Source organism: Zootermopsis nevadensis, unplaced genomic scaffold (assembly GCF_977971745.1).
Source record: "Zootermopsis nevadensis isolate Lab colony 2312 unplaced genomic scaffold, Znev_1.0 Znev_ptg000002l, whole genome shotgun sequence".
NCBI lineage: Eukaryota > Metazoa > Arthropoda > Insecta > Blattodea > Termopsidae > Zootermopsis > Zootermopsis nevadensis.
The window spans coordinates 21,609,385-21,628,116 of record NW_028259134.1 but is presented as its reverse complement, the minus strand read 5'-3'; the positions used below and the strand labels follow the sequence as shown (position 1 = coordinate 21,628,116).

The 18,732-nt window shown below is 37.2% G+C and overlaps 1 protein-coding gene across 16 annotated transcripts in view; it reads left to right on the top strand.

Annotated features, from left to right (window-relative positions):
* The window catches only part of da (transcription factor daughterless), a 149,575-nt gene extending 131,009 nt beyond the window's left edge, over positions 1-18,566 (top strand). For 6 of the 16 annotated variants that reach the window (XM_087356443.1, XM_022077835.2, XM_022077822.2 and 3 more), the window contains 7 exons: positions 333-545; positions 1,138-1,264; positions 2,066-2,210; positions 3,550-3,651; positions 11,027-11,172; positions 11,674-11,813; positions 12,214-18,566. In XM_087356443.1, the coding sequence (XP_087212569.1) occupies positions 333-545; positions 1,138-1,264; positions 2,066-2,210; positions 3,550-3,651; positions 11,027-11,172; positions 11,674-11,813; positions 12,214-12,252 (912 nt within the window). In that variant the 3' untranslated portion in view covers positions 12,253-18,566. Of the gene's footprint in view, positions 1-332; positions 546-1,137; positions 1,265-2,065; positions 2,211-3,549; positions 3,652-7,448; positions 7,536-10,658; positions 10,805-11,026; positions 11,173-11,673; positions 11,814-12,213 lie in introns of all 16 variants that reach the window. The other 10 variants (XM_087356462.1, XM_087356425.1, XM_087356435.1 and 7 more) reach the window with 9 other exon arrangements.
* Positions 18,567-18,732: the final 166 nt, after the last annotated feature.

The following is an 18,732-nucleotide window of genomic DNA, read 5'->3' as shown; positions in this document are numbered from 1 at the left end:
TCCGTTGGTTCTTGGGATTGAGACGATGGCAACAATTTTTTTTTTTCTTGTTTAACAAATTTTTGTAAATTGTAACTTAATAAGCAAATTTTAATTTTTATCGAGGTCTTCCTTGATGCGCGAAGTGTAGAAATAATAAGCCTTCGCATCTCTTTTTATGCGCTCTCTGTCATAATTTGAGCACAGGCGGATAGCTTCGCCGTTCGCGTCAACTCTGACGTAAATGTTCCACCTAGGGATTAGTCAGAGTAATTCCATTTGTCTCGTAAATAGCGAGTGCAAAGGAAGTGTTGGGTCGGGCGCGCGGTAAGAATGCGTTACTTATGACGCAGGGCACGCGGATGGAGGAGAGACTCGACGATGCCATCAACGTGCTGAGAAATCATGCCGAGAGCCAGGCACTGGGTCTTCATGCCATAGCTGCCTCCAGTGCCGCCGCAGCAGCTGCTGCCAACCTACAAACACATTCCAACGGCCTGCTTGGCCCGTACCACCACACTGCGCAACCCACACTGGATTCACATCTGGTACGAGAACTTTGCAGTGTATGTTGAGAGTTGATAAATGTAGCTTTCTTTCTTTCTTTCTCACTAATTTTAGGTTTTTCTTTCAAGAGATTTGTGAATTCTCCTGATTCATTGCTAGATGGCTCTGGCAGTCAGTCAAATCAGGATTGAATAGAAATTGGGAAGTCTCTGACAGTTGTGAATGGTTTGAAGTGGCTCAGGATAGGGTCCACTGGTTAGCTTGCCTGAATTAAACAGCTGGTTATTATTAGAAATGGGAATTTATATATATTTAATCATTCTCTGATTATTTAAGTCATAGATTAAGTATCATAAAGTTTATTTCCAAATTTATATTTAGAATCTTGAATGAAGTGTTTGTCTGCATTTGATAGTGGCTTTGGCATGGCAGGAACTAACATTTAGAGCTGAATTTAAAATGTTAGAATATGTTCTTTTTGCAAAGAGATAGTTCAATTCAGCCATGCATCTGACACAGTTTAATAGACGCTAAGAATATTACTGTTATTAGTGCTATATAAATCCTTGTTATTCACCTGCAGTGAAGAAACTTTTAAATGTAAAAAAAGATAAATAAAGCAAGATTTATTGTGTTGATGTTACGTTGCAGGCCAGTCCACATCCTGGCACTCCGGGCTCAACGGTTGGAGCACCGCCAACCTCCTACCCAGGTCTTGCCCCAACACCTGATACTGACGGACCAATTAAGATTGAGAGGCTGTCTGGAACAACTGCAAGTAAGTGTTGAGTGTGCGCATGGTTGAGAATATATGCTGTTTGGGATGCTCTTTGATGTAAATGTTGGTCACATTTGATGCTTGTAAAGTGTGGGGCGTTACATTAGACATGCAGCGTGCTGTCGATGCTGGTCTCCTGGCTCATAACACCGCCGTAAAGCCGGCAGTCCCATGTCGTAGATATACGGCGCACAAAAGAACCTTACGAGCAGGAACGAGATGTTTCGTAAGCAAAATGCAGCGGACATTTCTCGCCCAAGTCTCCTGATTCACTGCTAGATGGCTCTGGCAGTCAGTTAAATCAGGATTGAGTAGAAATTGTGCAGAGTCGGTGGCCTGGTCACTCACTACTCACAAATGCTCACTTTAAAGACCAAGAAACCTCCGAAAAGGAGGCTAGTACATAAATCTTCTTCTTCTTCTATGGCTCTCCGGTCCATATTCGGTCCATGGCCTCCTCAATTCTTCTCTTCCGTTCGGTCCTCTGTTAGGTCCGTCTGTCGGAGGCTTTGATCGAGGTTTTGAAACGTCTTCCTTTTTACGGTGCAAGGTTGTTAGCCTTGCGACCAACCCCCAACCTGGAGGACCAGGGTACCTGTCTTAGTCTGACCTCTCCCCCTCGACCAATCTGGCTAGGGAGGCCCTACCAGTAGCTATGCTACCGCCAGCGTAGTAGTACATAAATGGGTGATCATATTTATGTACATTTATTGTTGCTGGAGAATTATTCAACACTTGGTGCTCCACATTGACGCAGGTTCTTGGTGTGAGAGATTTACTGTTAGCTCTGTGTTTTAACAGAGAAGCGGAAGGAGCCACCTGGACTATCTGATACGAAACCGAGCAGCAGTGACCTTGTCAGCAGTCAGGCAAGCACGGGTGCCAATACAACAGCCCCTGCCAACTCCACTTCAGGGCAGAAGGGTTCAAAGCGGTCTCGGAGATAGTAAGTTGCAGCCTTGTATGCGATTCTGTCCCACGTTGACTTCAGGCTCGGAAGAATCATTGATGAAGTACAGTTGTTACATGCACTCAGAATACTTGTGATTAAACTCGTTAAGAAAATAGAATCCTGACTGAGGCCTTTTCTTATTTTTCAGATGCTAGAATATTTCAGTAATTGGACTAGGAAGATATGACTAAAAATGATTTTTAAGGCCGCTACATGATTTAGTGTGATTCTGTTATTTGTTGTGTAAAAGTGACTTACCCTGATGGAAATATTTACTGCTAATATTTGCACTGTATAATCATGATTCTTCTGACTGTATCCACAGAGTGCTTTTTTCGTACCTTGTCTGTCGATATATAAAATACCATTTTCTTCGTCAGCAAAGCGGTATGTGTTTTAGTCTGTAACTTTTAACATGAATAACCTGCAGGATGGCAGATTTTCCCAGAGCAGCCTGTGAACTTCTGAAAGCCAGGCAATCACCGTACAAACGCCACCTTTACGATCTATTTTTTAACACGTTAACCTTTGGACTCTTTGCTTAATTTCACCACAAATTAAATTAAGGCCTGTTTTGTGTTCCACGTTGTCACTTCAGAAAACTGCATAGTGAGTACAGTACGCAGATAAAAACACAGTATAAAGATTGATTGTGCGCAAGGCTGGAAACATACGTCAGGTATGATGAAATGGGCTTATCGCTGTTGCTCTCGCTAAAATGAATTTACATAAGATCCTATAAGTGAATGTTTTTAAAATGAGGCTTTCCTGTACCAAGTTTTAATTCAGTCGAAATTCCACTTACCAAAAGCTTTTATGGTGTTTGTCAGACCTTGTGGACAAATACGAGGGTTTTTTTTTGAAACAGCGCACAGCATTTTCCATCCTCGCTCCTTAAAATTCGGTGTACGTGTCGAAAGAAAATTATTCTTGGGATGTATTTATAATTTTTATTGATAAATGTTGCTGTTGGAGATTATGAAGTATATCAAAATGGTATTTTATTATATTGATGTTTGATAATATACGTTAAGGGGAAGTAATTGATAAACCTTATTTCTAGCATTTTGCGTGGGAAAATGGTATTCAGTTTACAGTTTTATAGATCGTCACATAATGTAATATATTGAGTTTAATTTTTAAGGGCCTACTTACATTCTGGGAGGCTTATCAGAAATCTTACGGTAGTTCTAAAAGCATCGCACGATGCAGTCTTTGTCGTAGCTAAAACAGGTTATCACATGACGGTCACCACTTGGATTAGAAATTGCAGTTGTGTAACATGTATTTTGAATTGAATGAGGGTTAGTATAGATTACAAACTGACAATCAGTTGGTCCTACTGTTGCTCGAGTGCTGATGAAGAGATGGAGGATCCTGGCACAAAGGCAGTGCGCGAAAAGGAGCGTCGCCAGGCAAACAACGTGCGTGAGAGGTAAGTGAGCGGTCATACTCTTAGCTTCTCCTTCTGTAGTGGCCCGTATTCAGAAATGGGATCGAGTTTGAGACTGCCCCTGTGTTTGTTAGGCTGGACACCCTGTGCTGCTCAGTTGCTAAAGTACATCTGGCAAAGATCAGTTAATTTTTCGTTATATTCTTTATAGTCATGCCAGTAAGTTACTAAGTCCTTTTAAAAAATTTCAATTGCTTAGTGTCTTCCCTTAATTTAACACTTTGTGTTGGTTATGGGGACATTATGCATGAAACTGCGTAAAGTGGGTGCCTTCCGCATAAAATCGCGCAGGCAGCCGTAACAGAACTAGTCCAAACTCGATCCAAGTTTGCGAATAGGCCGACTAGGCATGTAATGTTGGTAACCTTGTTTTTACACACTCACAACCGACACTCAAGTCACAAAGGTCATTCATTCATCACAATATTTTCACATGATTCTTTCGTACATTTGTATCGCTGTTTTTTTATACAGCGCAATTATGTTCGCCATTTCATGTTTTGAATTGTTCTAATTTTTGCAGTTGGATTTTTTTAAATTCTGATTGTATTATGTTTTATACAGTTGGGCCGCACCAATTTGAAGAAAAAGGGATTTGTGCAAATAAATTTTTTATACAGCGCAATTATGTTCGCCATTTCATGTTTTGAATTGTTCTAATTTTTGCAGTTGGATTTTTTTAAATTCTGATTGTATTATGTTTTATACAGTTGGGCCGCACCAATTTGAAGAAAAAGGGATTTGTGCAAATAAATTTATGTGATGTATTGATGAAAATTTCAGATTGTTTTCCTCACGCTTGTGCATGCGCAACTGTAATTGTGACTTGAGTGTTGCGATAGCATCAGAGCAAGAATTGCACCTTTAAGTAGTGTTCTGTTTGAATACGGGCTTCGATAGGAGGCAAGCGTTTGCGTGGTTGCTCACTCGATCTCGCTCGTTATTCCTGTCTACCATAACCTATTTTGTTTAATTATATTCTTTGTGATCCCAGTATTCTCTCATGATGGTTACTCGAATGTCTTTAGCAATTCATCCTGTCTTTCATATTCCCACATTACGTGAATGAAGAAATCTTCTGCGAGAGGGAGATATATATATATGTGTATAAAACTATGCGCATTTATGTATGTGCATATAATTTGCATAGTATTCACTATTGTACCAAAGTTTTATTTTCTTCATAAGGACTCCATACTTTTGCAAATTCCATATCTCCAAATAGACGGGGAACGTGAGAAATGCGTACAAATTTCAGCCGAGAGACCTAGGCACGGATGAGATGATGTTAAGAGGTTGGGTATTAAGAGATAATGGATTGATTTAATTTGGTTTCAATTTGGGTTAGTGATGGGCTTTTGTGTTAATGCAAGCATGATGTTTCTTGATTTAGTTATTAACTGACTAGTTTTATTCCATATATTTACATTTAAATGCGGAAGGGGTAAGTCATTTTTAATTTTGATATGTTAGGAGGACCGGGGGGTTGAAATTCAGAAGCAACCACAAGGCATAGAGGAGAAAATGAAATGTTGAGAAAAGAATCTTGACTGGGAACAAACTGACACGTGCCCAATTTTTACATAATTTTCGTCTTTCTATCTAGAGAAATGCTGAAATAGTACAGTAATTCAAACATGGGCAATAGTTTCTTGCTCACACGTCCTTCCAAACTCACTGTTTACAATATTATTGTGTCCATTTGCAATCTGCTGTTAACGGAACGTTGTTAAACTGAGACACTTTTGTTATGAACAATTACATCATAGCATTGTGTTTCCTTGATTATGTGACTTATAAAAATGGATCGTGGTATATATCTGTGTGGATTGTCTATGATATTGGATATCTCACCGGGATTTCTGTGCATTATTACCGACATTATATTATATATGATGCTACGAATAAAGTTCCCTAAAGTTGCTGCTATTTTGGTGATAAGATGTTCAGACATAAAAGACTTCTGTGTAAGTGAGAGATTTCTCTTGGTGAAGATATCTTCTGGGTTGTAACACCTTGTGGACTTAAAAGTAGATACCAGTGTTTCATAAGAACGTAACTGCCTCATTGACACGTCTCGCAGGGAGACATCAAATCCATCTGCGAAATCTCAGGATAGTCGGTAACCTGCCAAGATTCAAATTAGGTAGGTACAAGTTAAAAGTTACTTCCTTAAAAATTTTAAGTGTTGTCGTCACACTTACGAGCAACGATAAATTGTGACTTTGAAGCTGTTTCACATGTTATAACAGAAACACCAAAAATATTTTGATCTGACTCTGCCGACTTATTAAGAAATTGTTTTCGTGGCTGTATATGGATCAGGTTTGGAAATTATGCGGTGTGCCACTGCCATTTTAATGTTGATTCTAAACATTTACCAGATCTAAATTCAGCAACTTATAGGTCTGAACAATTTGTAAGTTAAAAGTTAAAGTTGTCGCACTATACCATAAATGTGCATTGGAAAGTGGCGGTAGAGCTCCACATATTCTTACCCTTATCGGTTTATTAAGATGAGTGGTCTGTATATGCTCTAACTTGTGTGCCCCATGGCATTACCCACTGAGCATACTACTTGTTTCTTACAGACTCTGTTTCTTGGAATTAGTAAATGCAAAGAAACTGAAATGTGTATCCAAAGAGCTTAATTCCGTTGCTTGAAAGAGAGAATTTGTTTTTCGTAGAGAATAATCGGTACAAACTATGCCGGGTGTTGAATGTATTGACCTTGGCTCTAGATGGGGTGAGTGGTCAGTGTTGCAACGTGGCCACACTTTACCCAGGGGAAAGGGCCACCTGGTACCCATTGGGTAAGAGACTCTTTGGGCCCCAGAGCTGATCTGATTGCAGAGACTAGAAGAAAAAGCCTTTGCTCCTACCAGGGATTATCCATTCCATTGTCTGACATAGACATTACTTATCTGCCCTCGTCCACAAAATATGCACGTATTTCATTTATAAGAGATTTGAGGTTCTCAGAACATTAGTATCTACGTAGGAGTCCGCACAGTGTTCCTTCCCAGAAGACCAACATTAAGTGCCCCTGCCCCGCCGTGGTCATGGTAAGCTATTAACGTGAGTGCACCAAACTTTTAAAAGAAATTATGTTGACAGCATACTGTTATATATGACATGCACATCTGGGTAAATGGGTTTGTAAGTAGCACTGCAGTTAGCGAGGTCACAGATTCGGTGTTTCGTTAGTAACTCTCGGACGATTAAAAACCACGTGTGGACTGGATTTAGCACTGTGATGTTTGGGTTGGAAGGAGAGGAATTGAAATGTAAGAACAGGATACTTTAATTTGAGATTCTGTTAGATTTTGTTTATATTGTGCTGTTTTGCTTCGAGCGTTCAGAAACATACATTGGTGCTAATATATAGAAGTAAGATCATGTCATATTAATTTTAAATGAAAAATTTGGAAGAATGTGAGGGGAAGCCATAATAATAATAATAATAATAGCCTGTGTAAATGTACTGTCTCAGCATTTTCCTGAAGTGACTGAAGGAAACTATGAAAAATTTTAGCATCAAGGCCAAGAATCACACCTTAAATAACATAAACAAGAAGCAGGAATGCTAAGTTCTCGATCGCAACATTTCATTTGAAAGAAAACTTAAGTCATGTTGCGTCTGGAAGCGAGTTATGAAAATGACGACTGTGAAGAATTGCTGCATAATGATATTCAGTAACCAACATGCTGTTCTTCACTGCATCCAATATAAGGAGGAAACGTCATACTTACATGAAATGTTTCTCTTGTACCAACTGTTGTTCGAGCGCGGATGAAGAGGAAGATCCTGATACAAAGGCAGCAAGAGAGAAGGAGCGCAGGCAAGCCAACAATGCACGCGAGAGGTGAGTGGAGAGCAAACACGCAAACGCTGCCCTTCTGATATTTTAAGTTGCGTGGCCAATAGAATGCTGTCATGTAATTAATTTGTGCTTTGTACTGATTTCTGTTGTTAGTGGTTAATGAAAAGAAATAATCCTCTGTATTTCAGGAATTATGTCCGTGCAACGCGCGGTTTTATAGAATTGGCATGTTTTGTGTGTAAGAAATATTATTGTTCCACAAAACTTTGTGTGGACTTTGGCTCTAAGGTTGTACAGAATTTTTCAGAATGGAAAGTTTTGAATTTTTGTTGTGTATGTGTTGTGACTAATCCATTCTGCACCCACAAAATGTAAATACGTCCACTTTTGTTTCTACTAGCCATACATGTGCTGCTTTATTACATTATAGCATTCATGTGGCCTGTTTGTTGGTCGTGCATGCAACTTAATTTTGTTGTATTAGTGTTTCTTACAGCAGTGTGTGTGGTAAATGAAAAATTAAAATATTCAGTGAACTTCTTGATAAGATTACTTTGCTTAAAAGAAATTTATTGACATTCCAAGCACAAGGATCCGGTGTTTTATGCTTTACTTTGAATCTTGTAACAAACCAAAGTAAAATTATTCTCTCGCTGTATATTATCCCTTTTGCTCTTTGCAACTTTTCTGTCATGTTTGATGGTATCCTTGATTGCTCAGTGGAGATTTGCAGCCTTAATTAGACGATGGTACAGCCAAGTCACTGTGGTGTTCGAACCATTTAAATGCCTTTATTTATATATCACAGCTTCTTTTCAGAATGAATCGAACACTGCTTGAGCAAGCTGTTGAATTGCATTGCAGTAATGTTGAACATCGTCTGCTGTTTCATTTAACCTTGATATTCCTTGCGTCACTTGTTGCCTTGCGCTGCCCAACCCTGCGTCACTCTAGAATACCACTAAACCATTAATCGCAGAAACTTTGACAGGTTTGATTTGCCTTTTGTTATTACTTGTTATTGTACTGACATCGATGTTAGTTTTATTTTTTGTATCTGTTTCTGTGATTGGGACCAAACTCCGTACCCTGGTGGTTTACCGTGGTTAGTATACAAATTTAATATTGAGAGGGTTCTGGGTTCAGTCCTGACTGTTGTTTCTATTATCGAAAATGAAAGTGAATCAGTCTGTGCAATTAAAAGTCGCTCGAAGATGGACTAAAATTATATTGCATATCAAATATACAGTACTTCAGACAGTGGACACTGTCCAGCGTATGAAATTGGTAATTGTCAACAGAAATTCTGAACCTGTAACTCATAGGTAAAGTGAGGAGAACTGCACTGGAGCCAATGTCATAAGGATGTGATTGTTCATATTGCACAGTTATATTTGTGTTTGTAAACCAACTACAGTGAAACACAAATCTAATGCCTTCTGCATGTCTTGCAGTGTGGCGCCTTCACTCACAAGGTTTTGCTATGCGATCTCAAGTACAATTTTTACAGTGTTCCTTTTGGACTGGGACAGGGGGGAACATAAGTAACTAGTATTTTTTAAGAACTTGATCAGTACCAAGATTCTCCAAAGTATTTCTGGGCTGATAAATATTTTACTGTTTCCATGTAAACATTGCTGCATACCTACTGCTCAGCTGTCCATCTGTCTGCCTGCAAAACGTCTGGTTCCTAAACACATTTGTCAAAATCTAGCAATGTCATATTTTCAGTTTGTAGACTTTTTGTCTGAGAATTATTCAAGATGGGGGGGGGGGGGGGTGTAACTGTAACTTCTGTTCATGGCCTTCAGTGATACATAAATTAGAGGAATTTTTAAATTTATTTTTATTGAATCACATTATGAACTTATCATATTTGTGCACGACAGTTTTAAAAGTTATGCGTTAGGAAACCAGTTAAAAAAATTTAAGCAATGTGTATTGTTATTCTTCATGAAATGTTGTTTATGCAGAGATTTGTTATTTGTTCTTTATTCAGCCCATGTTCTCCAATGATCTCTGTCATGTTGGAAATATATTTAGCTGCATCAATTCACAATCTAGCAGAACCATTTGCATGCATAATTTTTTTTATATGGAATGTGATTTTGTGAACAATTGCATTCTTGTGAATTCTTTCAACAATTTATCTTGTCAAAATACCAGTAAGGTCATGCTGAAGGAAGAGGACTTAGTGGTGTTTTTTTTTAAATTTCTTATTTTAACACTAACTAACTAGATGGCTTACCGAACCCGAAGATTCATCACCGAATTAACCAAAGCCCTCCACCGGACCCTGTCCTGGGCCAACAAAATACACTCTCCTTCAACTCCTATCTCCCATAGATCCTGCCTGACATTATCCTCCCATCTACGTCTAGGTCTCCCCAGCGGTCTCTTCCCCTCAGGCTTGCCAACCAGTACCCGGTGCACACCTTCTGTCCCATCCATGCGCGCTACATGCCCCGCCCATCTCATTCTTCTCGATTTAATCACCCTGGCAATATTGGGGGAAAAGTACAGATTTTTAAGCTCACTTATTTTAACACTACTTTTTTTTAAAGAAAACACATCAGAAGCTGTGAAGATTGGTAAGTTCATATCGTTTATCCCAATGCAAACTCCACTGACATGACACAAAGAACAGAAAATGTCTTTTATAAACAGCGTGTTTCCTTTTCCATTTTAAAGTTAGAAATACATGATATTGCAGTTTTTTATCTGTGCTGTTTTTGGGATTCTTGTTAAAGAAATGCAAATTGAAACTAAATTGAAATAATGGGGTTGTCTTAACCCAGTGTTTTATTTGTACTGTTCAATTTTACAAGTAAACAATGGCAATTTGCCCGAGAAGGAATGATAATATTGAAGATGGCTGTCTCCTGGGATGTTGTACCATGTAGTTTGGTAGAAGCTTATCAGCATTTTAGAGGCGCTTGCTTTCTCTGTCACAGGGTGATGAGAGCCCTAATTGAGGCAGCAAGCACCTCTAAAATGCTGATAAGCTTCTACCAGACTACATGGCACAACATCCGAGAGACAGTCATCTTCATTCTCATGGCTTTTAGAACCTGAACTCTCAAAAAGGATAATATTAATGGTACACGTGACACAAAATAGTCAGTCAGCCGAACTGAAAGACATTGTCTGTTCTTTCTGTCACAGGATACGGGTGAAAGACATAAATGAGACTTTTCAAGAGTTGGGGCACATGTGCATGGTGCATCTTAAAACAGACAAAGTCGAATCCAAACTTAATATTCTGCACCAAGCCGTTGAGGTTATAACCGCATTGGAGCAGCAAGTACGAGGTAGGACGTGTGAAACAAGTGACTCGACACGCTCGCCATTCACAGGGTCTGTTCCGCGGTTTATTGTATTCTTGCTATTCCGTCACAGAAGTGGCAAAGGCACTTCTTACCGCGGTATTTAAATTGAAACGAATTGTTACAGTGGCTGTCAGGCATTGTGAATGGCAGGCATGTCGATGACCAGGGTGTCTTGCGATTGCTGTATGTGGTGTGTACTTATAGGATACGGATCCGGGACATCAATGAAGCACTGAAGGAGCTTGGGAGGATGTGCATGACACACCTCAAGACAGACAAACCCCAGACGAAGCTCGGCATCCTCAACATGGCCGTCGAGGTCATCATGAACTTGGAGCAGCAAGTCAGAGGTCTGCTGTAGTGATCTGATTGACAGTGCATTTAGTTCGTAATAGAGAATATAAGAAGACATGTATATTATTTCTTGAGAACGCAATTTTTCATCCATTCATTGAATGTGGATTTTGGAAGGTAAAAGGTATCCCAAGTAAATAAGGTTCACCTTTATTCTGGTGTTTATTGCATAGGGAAATTCTTACGAAATACTTGATTCCATTTATTTTTATGTCTTTAATTATTGTTGGTCATACTGTTTTGGTTTGATGTAGTACAGCCACATTATTTTTGGAAAGAAGTACCTGAATAGGTCTTGAGCAGGAAGAAACATTTTTGGTGCCTTCAGAAAGTTTGCTTGAAACAGTGCTGAATATGTGCCAAAACATTGAATAAACTAATATGTTATGTACATTATATGACTGAGTAGATTTTAATCGAGTATAAGAATGTAGTAGAATTCTGCCTCAAAGGTGCACTAAATCAAAATTTTGCTGTTCTTCTCCCCTCTCCTATAGAGCGGAATCTGAACCCTAAAGCAGCTTGTTTGAAGAGACGAGAAGAGGAGAAAGCAGAGGATGGTCCTAAGCTGGCAGGACATCACCTCGGCCACCCGGGACCACCCCACATGACACAGCCACCTTTCCCAGCAATGCCAGTAAGCGAATTTGAGTATTAATTGAAAATAAAATTCTCGTTCATGTCAGATGAATAACATACTCAAATGTATTTGTAGTCTGGTAATGTTTTTACATGAATAGATTATCAAATAATTTACATAACCCAGTATTAATTACAACATTATTTTCTCTTCCTTCTTCGCAGTCAGCCAACCTGAGTAATTGTCCACCCTGTGAAAATGTTTATTTTATTATTGAGTTTGTTGGTGCATTTTATTATGAACTTGCAGCTTGGTGTAAAATATATGCAGCATGTTTCAGTCTAATAAGAAATGTCAGAATCGTAATGGTTGATGATTTTCTTGATTCTCCTTCTCTCCTTTCTATGTCCTGTACCATGATGCTACGAAGTTAACGCCGGTTCTTTTTCTTTCTTAGGGTCCACCTTTACCACACAACCCATCTCAACCCCAGTAGCAGAGGGGGATGATCTTCGAACTCCCGCCATTTTATGATTCCAGGTGAAGACCATGGAATGGGACTTTCCATCAGGGGGTGGGAAAGTTATCATTTGCTGTGAATGACAGTGTGTGTGATGGAGCAACGCACAGCATGGACACAAACTGACGTGTCACTGGGGGAATGGACTATGTGAAGAATTTGTTTTTTTTTTTCATCCTTTAGAAGGGTGTTACTTAGGAAGGATTAACCTCTTCACCCCCCCATGACAGACGGTATTGGTATCGGCAGTCGATTTCCTATCTTAATCATGTAAGTATATCGGAAACTAAGGCACAATCATTGATCTTGGCCAGTACATCTAGAAGAGAGAAGAACATCAGTGTGTGTGTTACAGAGGAAAAAATGATGATAAAATCTCTTAATACGAGAAAACAATAATTCCTACCCCCTTGAGTTCAATGTTCCACAAATATATGAAAATATATATATACATATACTTTTTTCATGATGCCATTTACAAACATTTTCCTATCAGCAAATAATAGCCATATTATGATGTCCCAGTCCTATTATTATATTTTAACTTGAGCTGCCTTAACAAATAATCCCCTCCCCCTCCTGTCCTTTATTATGTACATTATCATATTTTATAGTTTTATTAGTAAGTGCGACAATATGAAAGAATGGTGAAAAAGTATGAAGACGATGTTTATTGTATGGAACGCAGCCTACCAACTGGAAGTGTTTAGTGTGTGAAAGATTATGGTGCAAGAGAAAGGAGTTAGAGTAGATAGTTGCCTTTATACAGACTTTTTCGGAAGAGTAATATAATTGTTTTGTTTTTTGTCTGAAAAAATTGGCACAGTTGAACGTCCCAAGAACATTATAGGAAAAAAAAATCTATTTGGAAAGATACAAATTATGAAGGTTATCTTCGGGTTAATTGTATAACAGTAATAAATATTTTAGAAATTACTCCTTTTTGTTTTGCTTTTTCAAGAAGTTGACAAACATTAGGCCCAAGAGTGATGGATATTGTGAAGTGATAAAACTTTTGAGACATTTTCATTAGCAAGGTATGTCTGCTTTGTAATTTTCCAGCACGAGCAATGAACGTGAACTGGATTTTCTGACCGGTATGTTGGGCATGTTACATATGTGATAAGCTGACAGGGCGTGGTTTGAGATGATTGTGTGGAAGGGGTTACAAAGATCTGGGGAGGGTGCTATTTTTATTTTCAATTATTACAACTTTTTCATTAAGTGGAAAAATACGAATTTGGTGAATTATAACTCTACCACGCAGAGAACATACACAATAATGAACTGAAGTAAGAATATGTTCAAGTAAGGCAGAAAATGGCCCACAGGTTTCAGAGATTAATTGGAAATATTAATCACCTCCACTTAATAAAATTATTGTAAAAAGTTTCTGCTTTATTCTTTTCAGCAATTTCCAATATAAGACAGCAATTTATGTGTATGGCCTACTTTTTGTGTTTACAACAACCCGACTTTCATTTGTTTTTCAGTAGGAGGCCATGACAATTCCAGAAAGTCTGTTTAGAGTGAATTATGAAGTCAACAATTTTATATTTATTTACAACTTGAAGTTAGGCTTGAAGAGTATTGGTGGATTTGTTTAAGTGTAATAATTGTATTTAAACCAGTTAAGTGATGGATAGAGGGCAGACTTCACTGATGTTGAGATTATTTGTGTGCTACATGCCTGTTGCAGCAAGACAGTTCTTTTGTTTGTTTTTTTCTCCTTGAGGTTTTGTTAATTTGTGCTTGAAATATACTTTCTTCTTGTTGCTGTGAAGTGGATTTCGTACTGGTAAGCTGTCTTTGCTTGAATGGGCAAATTTATTATTCATGGCAGTTTTAATGCTTAATTTATCTTGATTTGGTATGCTTTGAAGAACTGATGATCATTCATGGCTTTGCTGATTTTTTTTTTTTTTTTGTTCTTTTACAGGCTATATTATGTAAAGTCATCATTTTTGTAAAAGTTTTATTGCTTTGTTTAGAAATGTATTGAATTTGGAACCAAGAAGCAAAGTGTGTGTTCCAACAAGAACTTTTGTGAGGTTATGTTACTGTAATCATAAATGCTTCCTTCATCTCTTGCCATAGACTGAGATTATTGAGATTGGTAAGTATAAATAAATAAAAAAAAACAGAAAATGATAGAGTTGTGCCCATGTTCCCTAGAAGCTCCCTGAACTGCGGCCAGAAAGAATCTATGCTATGTCGTTCTAATTTGTAAGTTTGCTCAGTATGCAATTGTGGTATATTTAAACAATTATGATTTGTAATGGTTAGATTACTGTACATTTCTACCAGACTGCACAGTGCAAGATCCAAGAATTCATGTTCATTCTTCTCACTGTGATAACCTGAAGTTTCACGTAAGTTAGGTTTGTTTATAAAAATATTTGGCAATATTTAATGAATTTTTTTAATTTTCTATTTAGACTTATTTATTATCTTCGCATGTATTTGCGTCCTCCGGTTTCACTTTTATTGCGCTATCAGATTGTTTCAAAGTTATCGCATTAAATACGGTAAAACAGTGAAATGTGAGCATGCACACGTATGTGCCTATGTTTATCTGAATGTGTTCCAACTTACCCGTCTCATTTCACATACTTGAACCGACGTACTTATACTAAGAATCATTGTACTACAAGTAAATTTTTATTGAGATTTTCCATCTGAATTGTCAGTTCAGTCATTATATCCTGTATGTTGTCAAGTACGAAACTTCGGTATTGCGTGCAAGATTTCAGGTTGTTATGGCGACAAGTATTAAGATGGATGTCCTCTGGGATATTGCACCATTACTCTGGTAGATATTGATCAGCATATCAGAGACATTTGATGCCTCTATCGTCAGGGACTTAATTGTACAGCGTTCCAGAAATCATCCTATCTCCCCCCAAGATGGTTGTGCCCTGAAATGTTCACAACGATATATAGAATGATTATGTAGCCTCTTGCCTTTAGAAGGCTGTAATTTATTTGCGGGTACATTAAATATGAAATAGTGATGTTTTCAAGGTTTTTTTAGAAATTGGATTGTAATTTGACTCGTTTTCATTTGGATAAAATACTTTGAACCCTTGAACGTCTGCAAAGGGCTTGTGTTTGTGAGGAAAATTCTTTGCAAAATTGACATCATACATGTTTGAGGCTATTTTTTTAAAATATCTTGTATAAAGTATACTTCTACATGTTATATCGTGTCATGAAAATGTTGAAATGGAATTAGAGAAATTAGGACATTTCCTAGTGTGCCAATGCTCTCGATTTGATAGTATTTTTATTAGCGAATCTGGTCACACTGTGCTACATAGTTTGTACAGTAAATGCAAAAATATTTGTTAATTGTACTTCAGAACCATTTAGTGTAGCTTATGGAGATTGATGTAGGCTCTAGTGTCTTCTGGCTTCAAATCATTGGTCTTGAATTTGGGCACAATTAAAATTATTTTCTGTTGCTTGTCTGATAGTTATGATTCGGAGAGGAAAGGAGCGTTAAAATACTTTGGTTTCTGAGATCTCATACATTATACAATGAATATTTTCTCAAAACCTCACAGCCTTGTACAGCAGCACTTTTGAAATGTTTGCCTATGCGGTTCATGGTAATCTTGGCTATATAGTGTAATATATTATGGGAAATTTTTCCCCCTTTAACGATATACAAAAACCAAGAAAATTTAATTTCAGCTCGACCAATAGAACATAGAATTTATAAAGGCTTATTGGTGAATGTGATGTATGATTTGTGTCCATACAGTACAAATTAGATACAGCTGTGCAAAGAGGGATGAAGTTGTTTTAGTAAGACGTCAAAAGGAATGCATGAAGAATTTCTCTTGGTGTGAAGCGGAGATATTCTTAAGAGTGTTTTCAGCTAATCATTGACATTTGTGCCTTGTCAGATATTTAATACTAGTAAAGTATTTGAAGCATCTGTTTTGTTCACGCAACTGCTTCTTGGTTTCATATGTGATATGGAAATTGCTGGAAAGCATTTGAACAAAGGTTATATATCTCTTTGTAAATTCATGGCAGTCCCATTGTCAAATGTTTGTATGTTATGTATAATTTTATTTCTGTGTTTAGTTTTTTTTTTTTTTGTTTGTTCTGACATTTCCCAAATGTATTTTAGGTAGCTAATGGTAGCTAAAAGATATAATCGCGAAATGCGTAATTGATATTTTTAATTTTTGTCTGTAGCATATTTAGACATGTTTTTAGTTCGCAAGTTGCATTAATATGTCTTAATGTTTACTTCTATTCATTATTATTTTTATTAATTTAATGTTATTATCACATCCTTCCTTCCAAAGTTATTAAGAGACAATTCGTACCAACTTTATTTATTTCTATTCTCTTAACAGGGTGGTGATCAACCTAAATTTTAAATAATGGTACAGCTTATTCATAATGCATATTAATATATCCATTGCAGCTGTACTTTGTGCATTTTGGACTGTAAGAGTTAATTTTATGTAACAGAAACAACTCTTCTAGACTGATTTTTAATAGTAATTATGGATCAGCATTTATGGGGATTTTACAAAATTGCTATTTTGTACATGAATATATTTGAGGTTTAGTATTTGGTATTTTCTAATTTTGTGACTTAAATTGATACTTGTTTTAAGCTAGAACAGACCCTCAGATTTAGTTGTAATAGCACTGTATAAAACACCACAAGTCCTTACTTCTTGTACGGAAGTGCTACCACCATCTGTTCATAGTTGTTTTCTTGTTGCAAGTGGGGTTGCCAACTGTCAACTCACATACGTGGATTTCGCTATGGATATATTGCATCCTGCAAGATTTTCTTTTATCCCTACATTAGTTTATTGTTGTCTCATCATCGTTAGTAGAAGGCTCTTTTAAATATTTGTTTAAAATATACTTGTCTAATAAAAAATTTATCACAGTAATTGAGAAGAATACAAATTTGATTATACTTTTAGTGGGGTCCTGATTTTTATCTTAAATTATGTGCATTTGGGCTGTATATGAAATATATCTTTTGGAACATTTATTGCCAGTTTTTCACAGTAACAATACAGAATGGGTTTTTGAAGGCGACATTGAAAAAAAAATATTTTGTGAACCGTGGTCTTTCAAGTTATTATGGCGTGTGATTCCCAGCATTTTGCAGGCACATATCACCACCTTCTTGAGGGAGGTGATACATCCCTCCAAAATCAGCATCACATCACAGAAGACTATTGATTAAGCCTTATATAAGCATTTATGTGATGTGGACAAAGCCTTGTTTCTCTCATCCTTTCAATTATACATGTAGTATGTGGAGAAAAGAAAATGGTGCAGACGAGTTCATTTAGAAATTTAGAACAACAAAAAATATAACCTGACAATTGACAACCAATGGGATATTAAGTTGTGTCAGGTATTAATTTTGGTTAAAGGCTGAATCAAAAATTTTGTTCACTGTTCTGTGAGAGTGACATATGGCATTCTTAAGATTTTATATTTGTATAAGGTGAGAATTTTGAACGGAAAGACGCTTGGTAAATGTTTTGTAATAGTAAGAAAGCTTTAGTTCATAAATATCTGCAAAACTTCATTGTTGGTATATGCAGTTGACAGTTGGCAATACTTATCCTTGCTGGTATCATCATTGTTCTTGCATTTCATTTGTTACTGTTCTGATTAAGAATGGCTTTAGGCAGCAAGTTCCCCAGCCTTACTCCGCGTTTAAAGAGGCGTTTAATGGTAATGGAACAATTAATCCAAATTTTTAACATCATAACTTTATAAAATGGTAACAGTGAATCAGTTGTGATAACTGATGATGAACCTGTTCTGTGTAATATATTATCACTATAATAGTATAATGTAATTTTCATTACGCTAGACAGCTCCACTAACTAAAACAAATTCTAGAGTGCTCTTATTGCTGCAAGGAGGATGCAGCGTCTCTTTCTTTCCTGTCCCTCTCAGTGGGAGCCTGTGTGAGTGGTGGTTTATTATTTTTCTGGTGCAAATATTTTCGGATCCTGCTTTAACAGAGAATACATAAAAATGAATTGTTTTATCCCCTCCCCCATGGAATTCCGAAAAATTGTGCCATGGAGAATGTGAAGTGTATAACTGAGAGAAGTAACATACATCTGGTAGCTTGTTACTTGAGAGAAAGTGTCTTTTTTTTTTCTTTTTAAAAACCAAAATGTAATTATTATAAAAACAAGAAGAATGCCTGCTCCTGGTGATTCTTTTCAATGGAAAAATATTTGACAAGATAACAGTGACATAATAAATGTGCCATTTTTCCATGTGTCGTTTGGTGTTTTGCCCCCTCCCCCCCCCTCTCTTGCTCCCTTATTTGTTCTCCGGTCCTTTGGTTATTTTGTGGTTTTGAAATCTGTCATTTGATTCCATGCTACCGTTGTACCATGAGTTTGTACAGAGGCAGGTAATGTTGGAACTCTCATGTTCAGA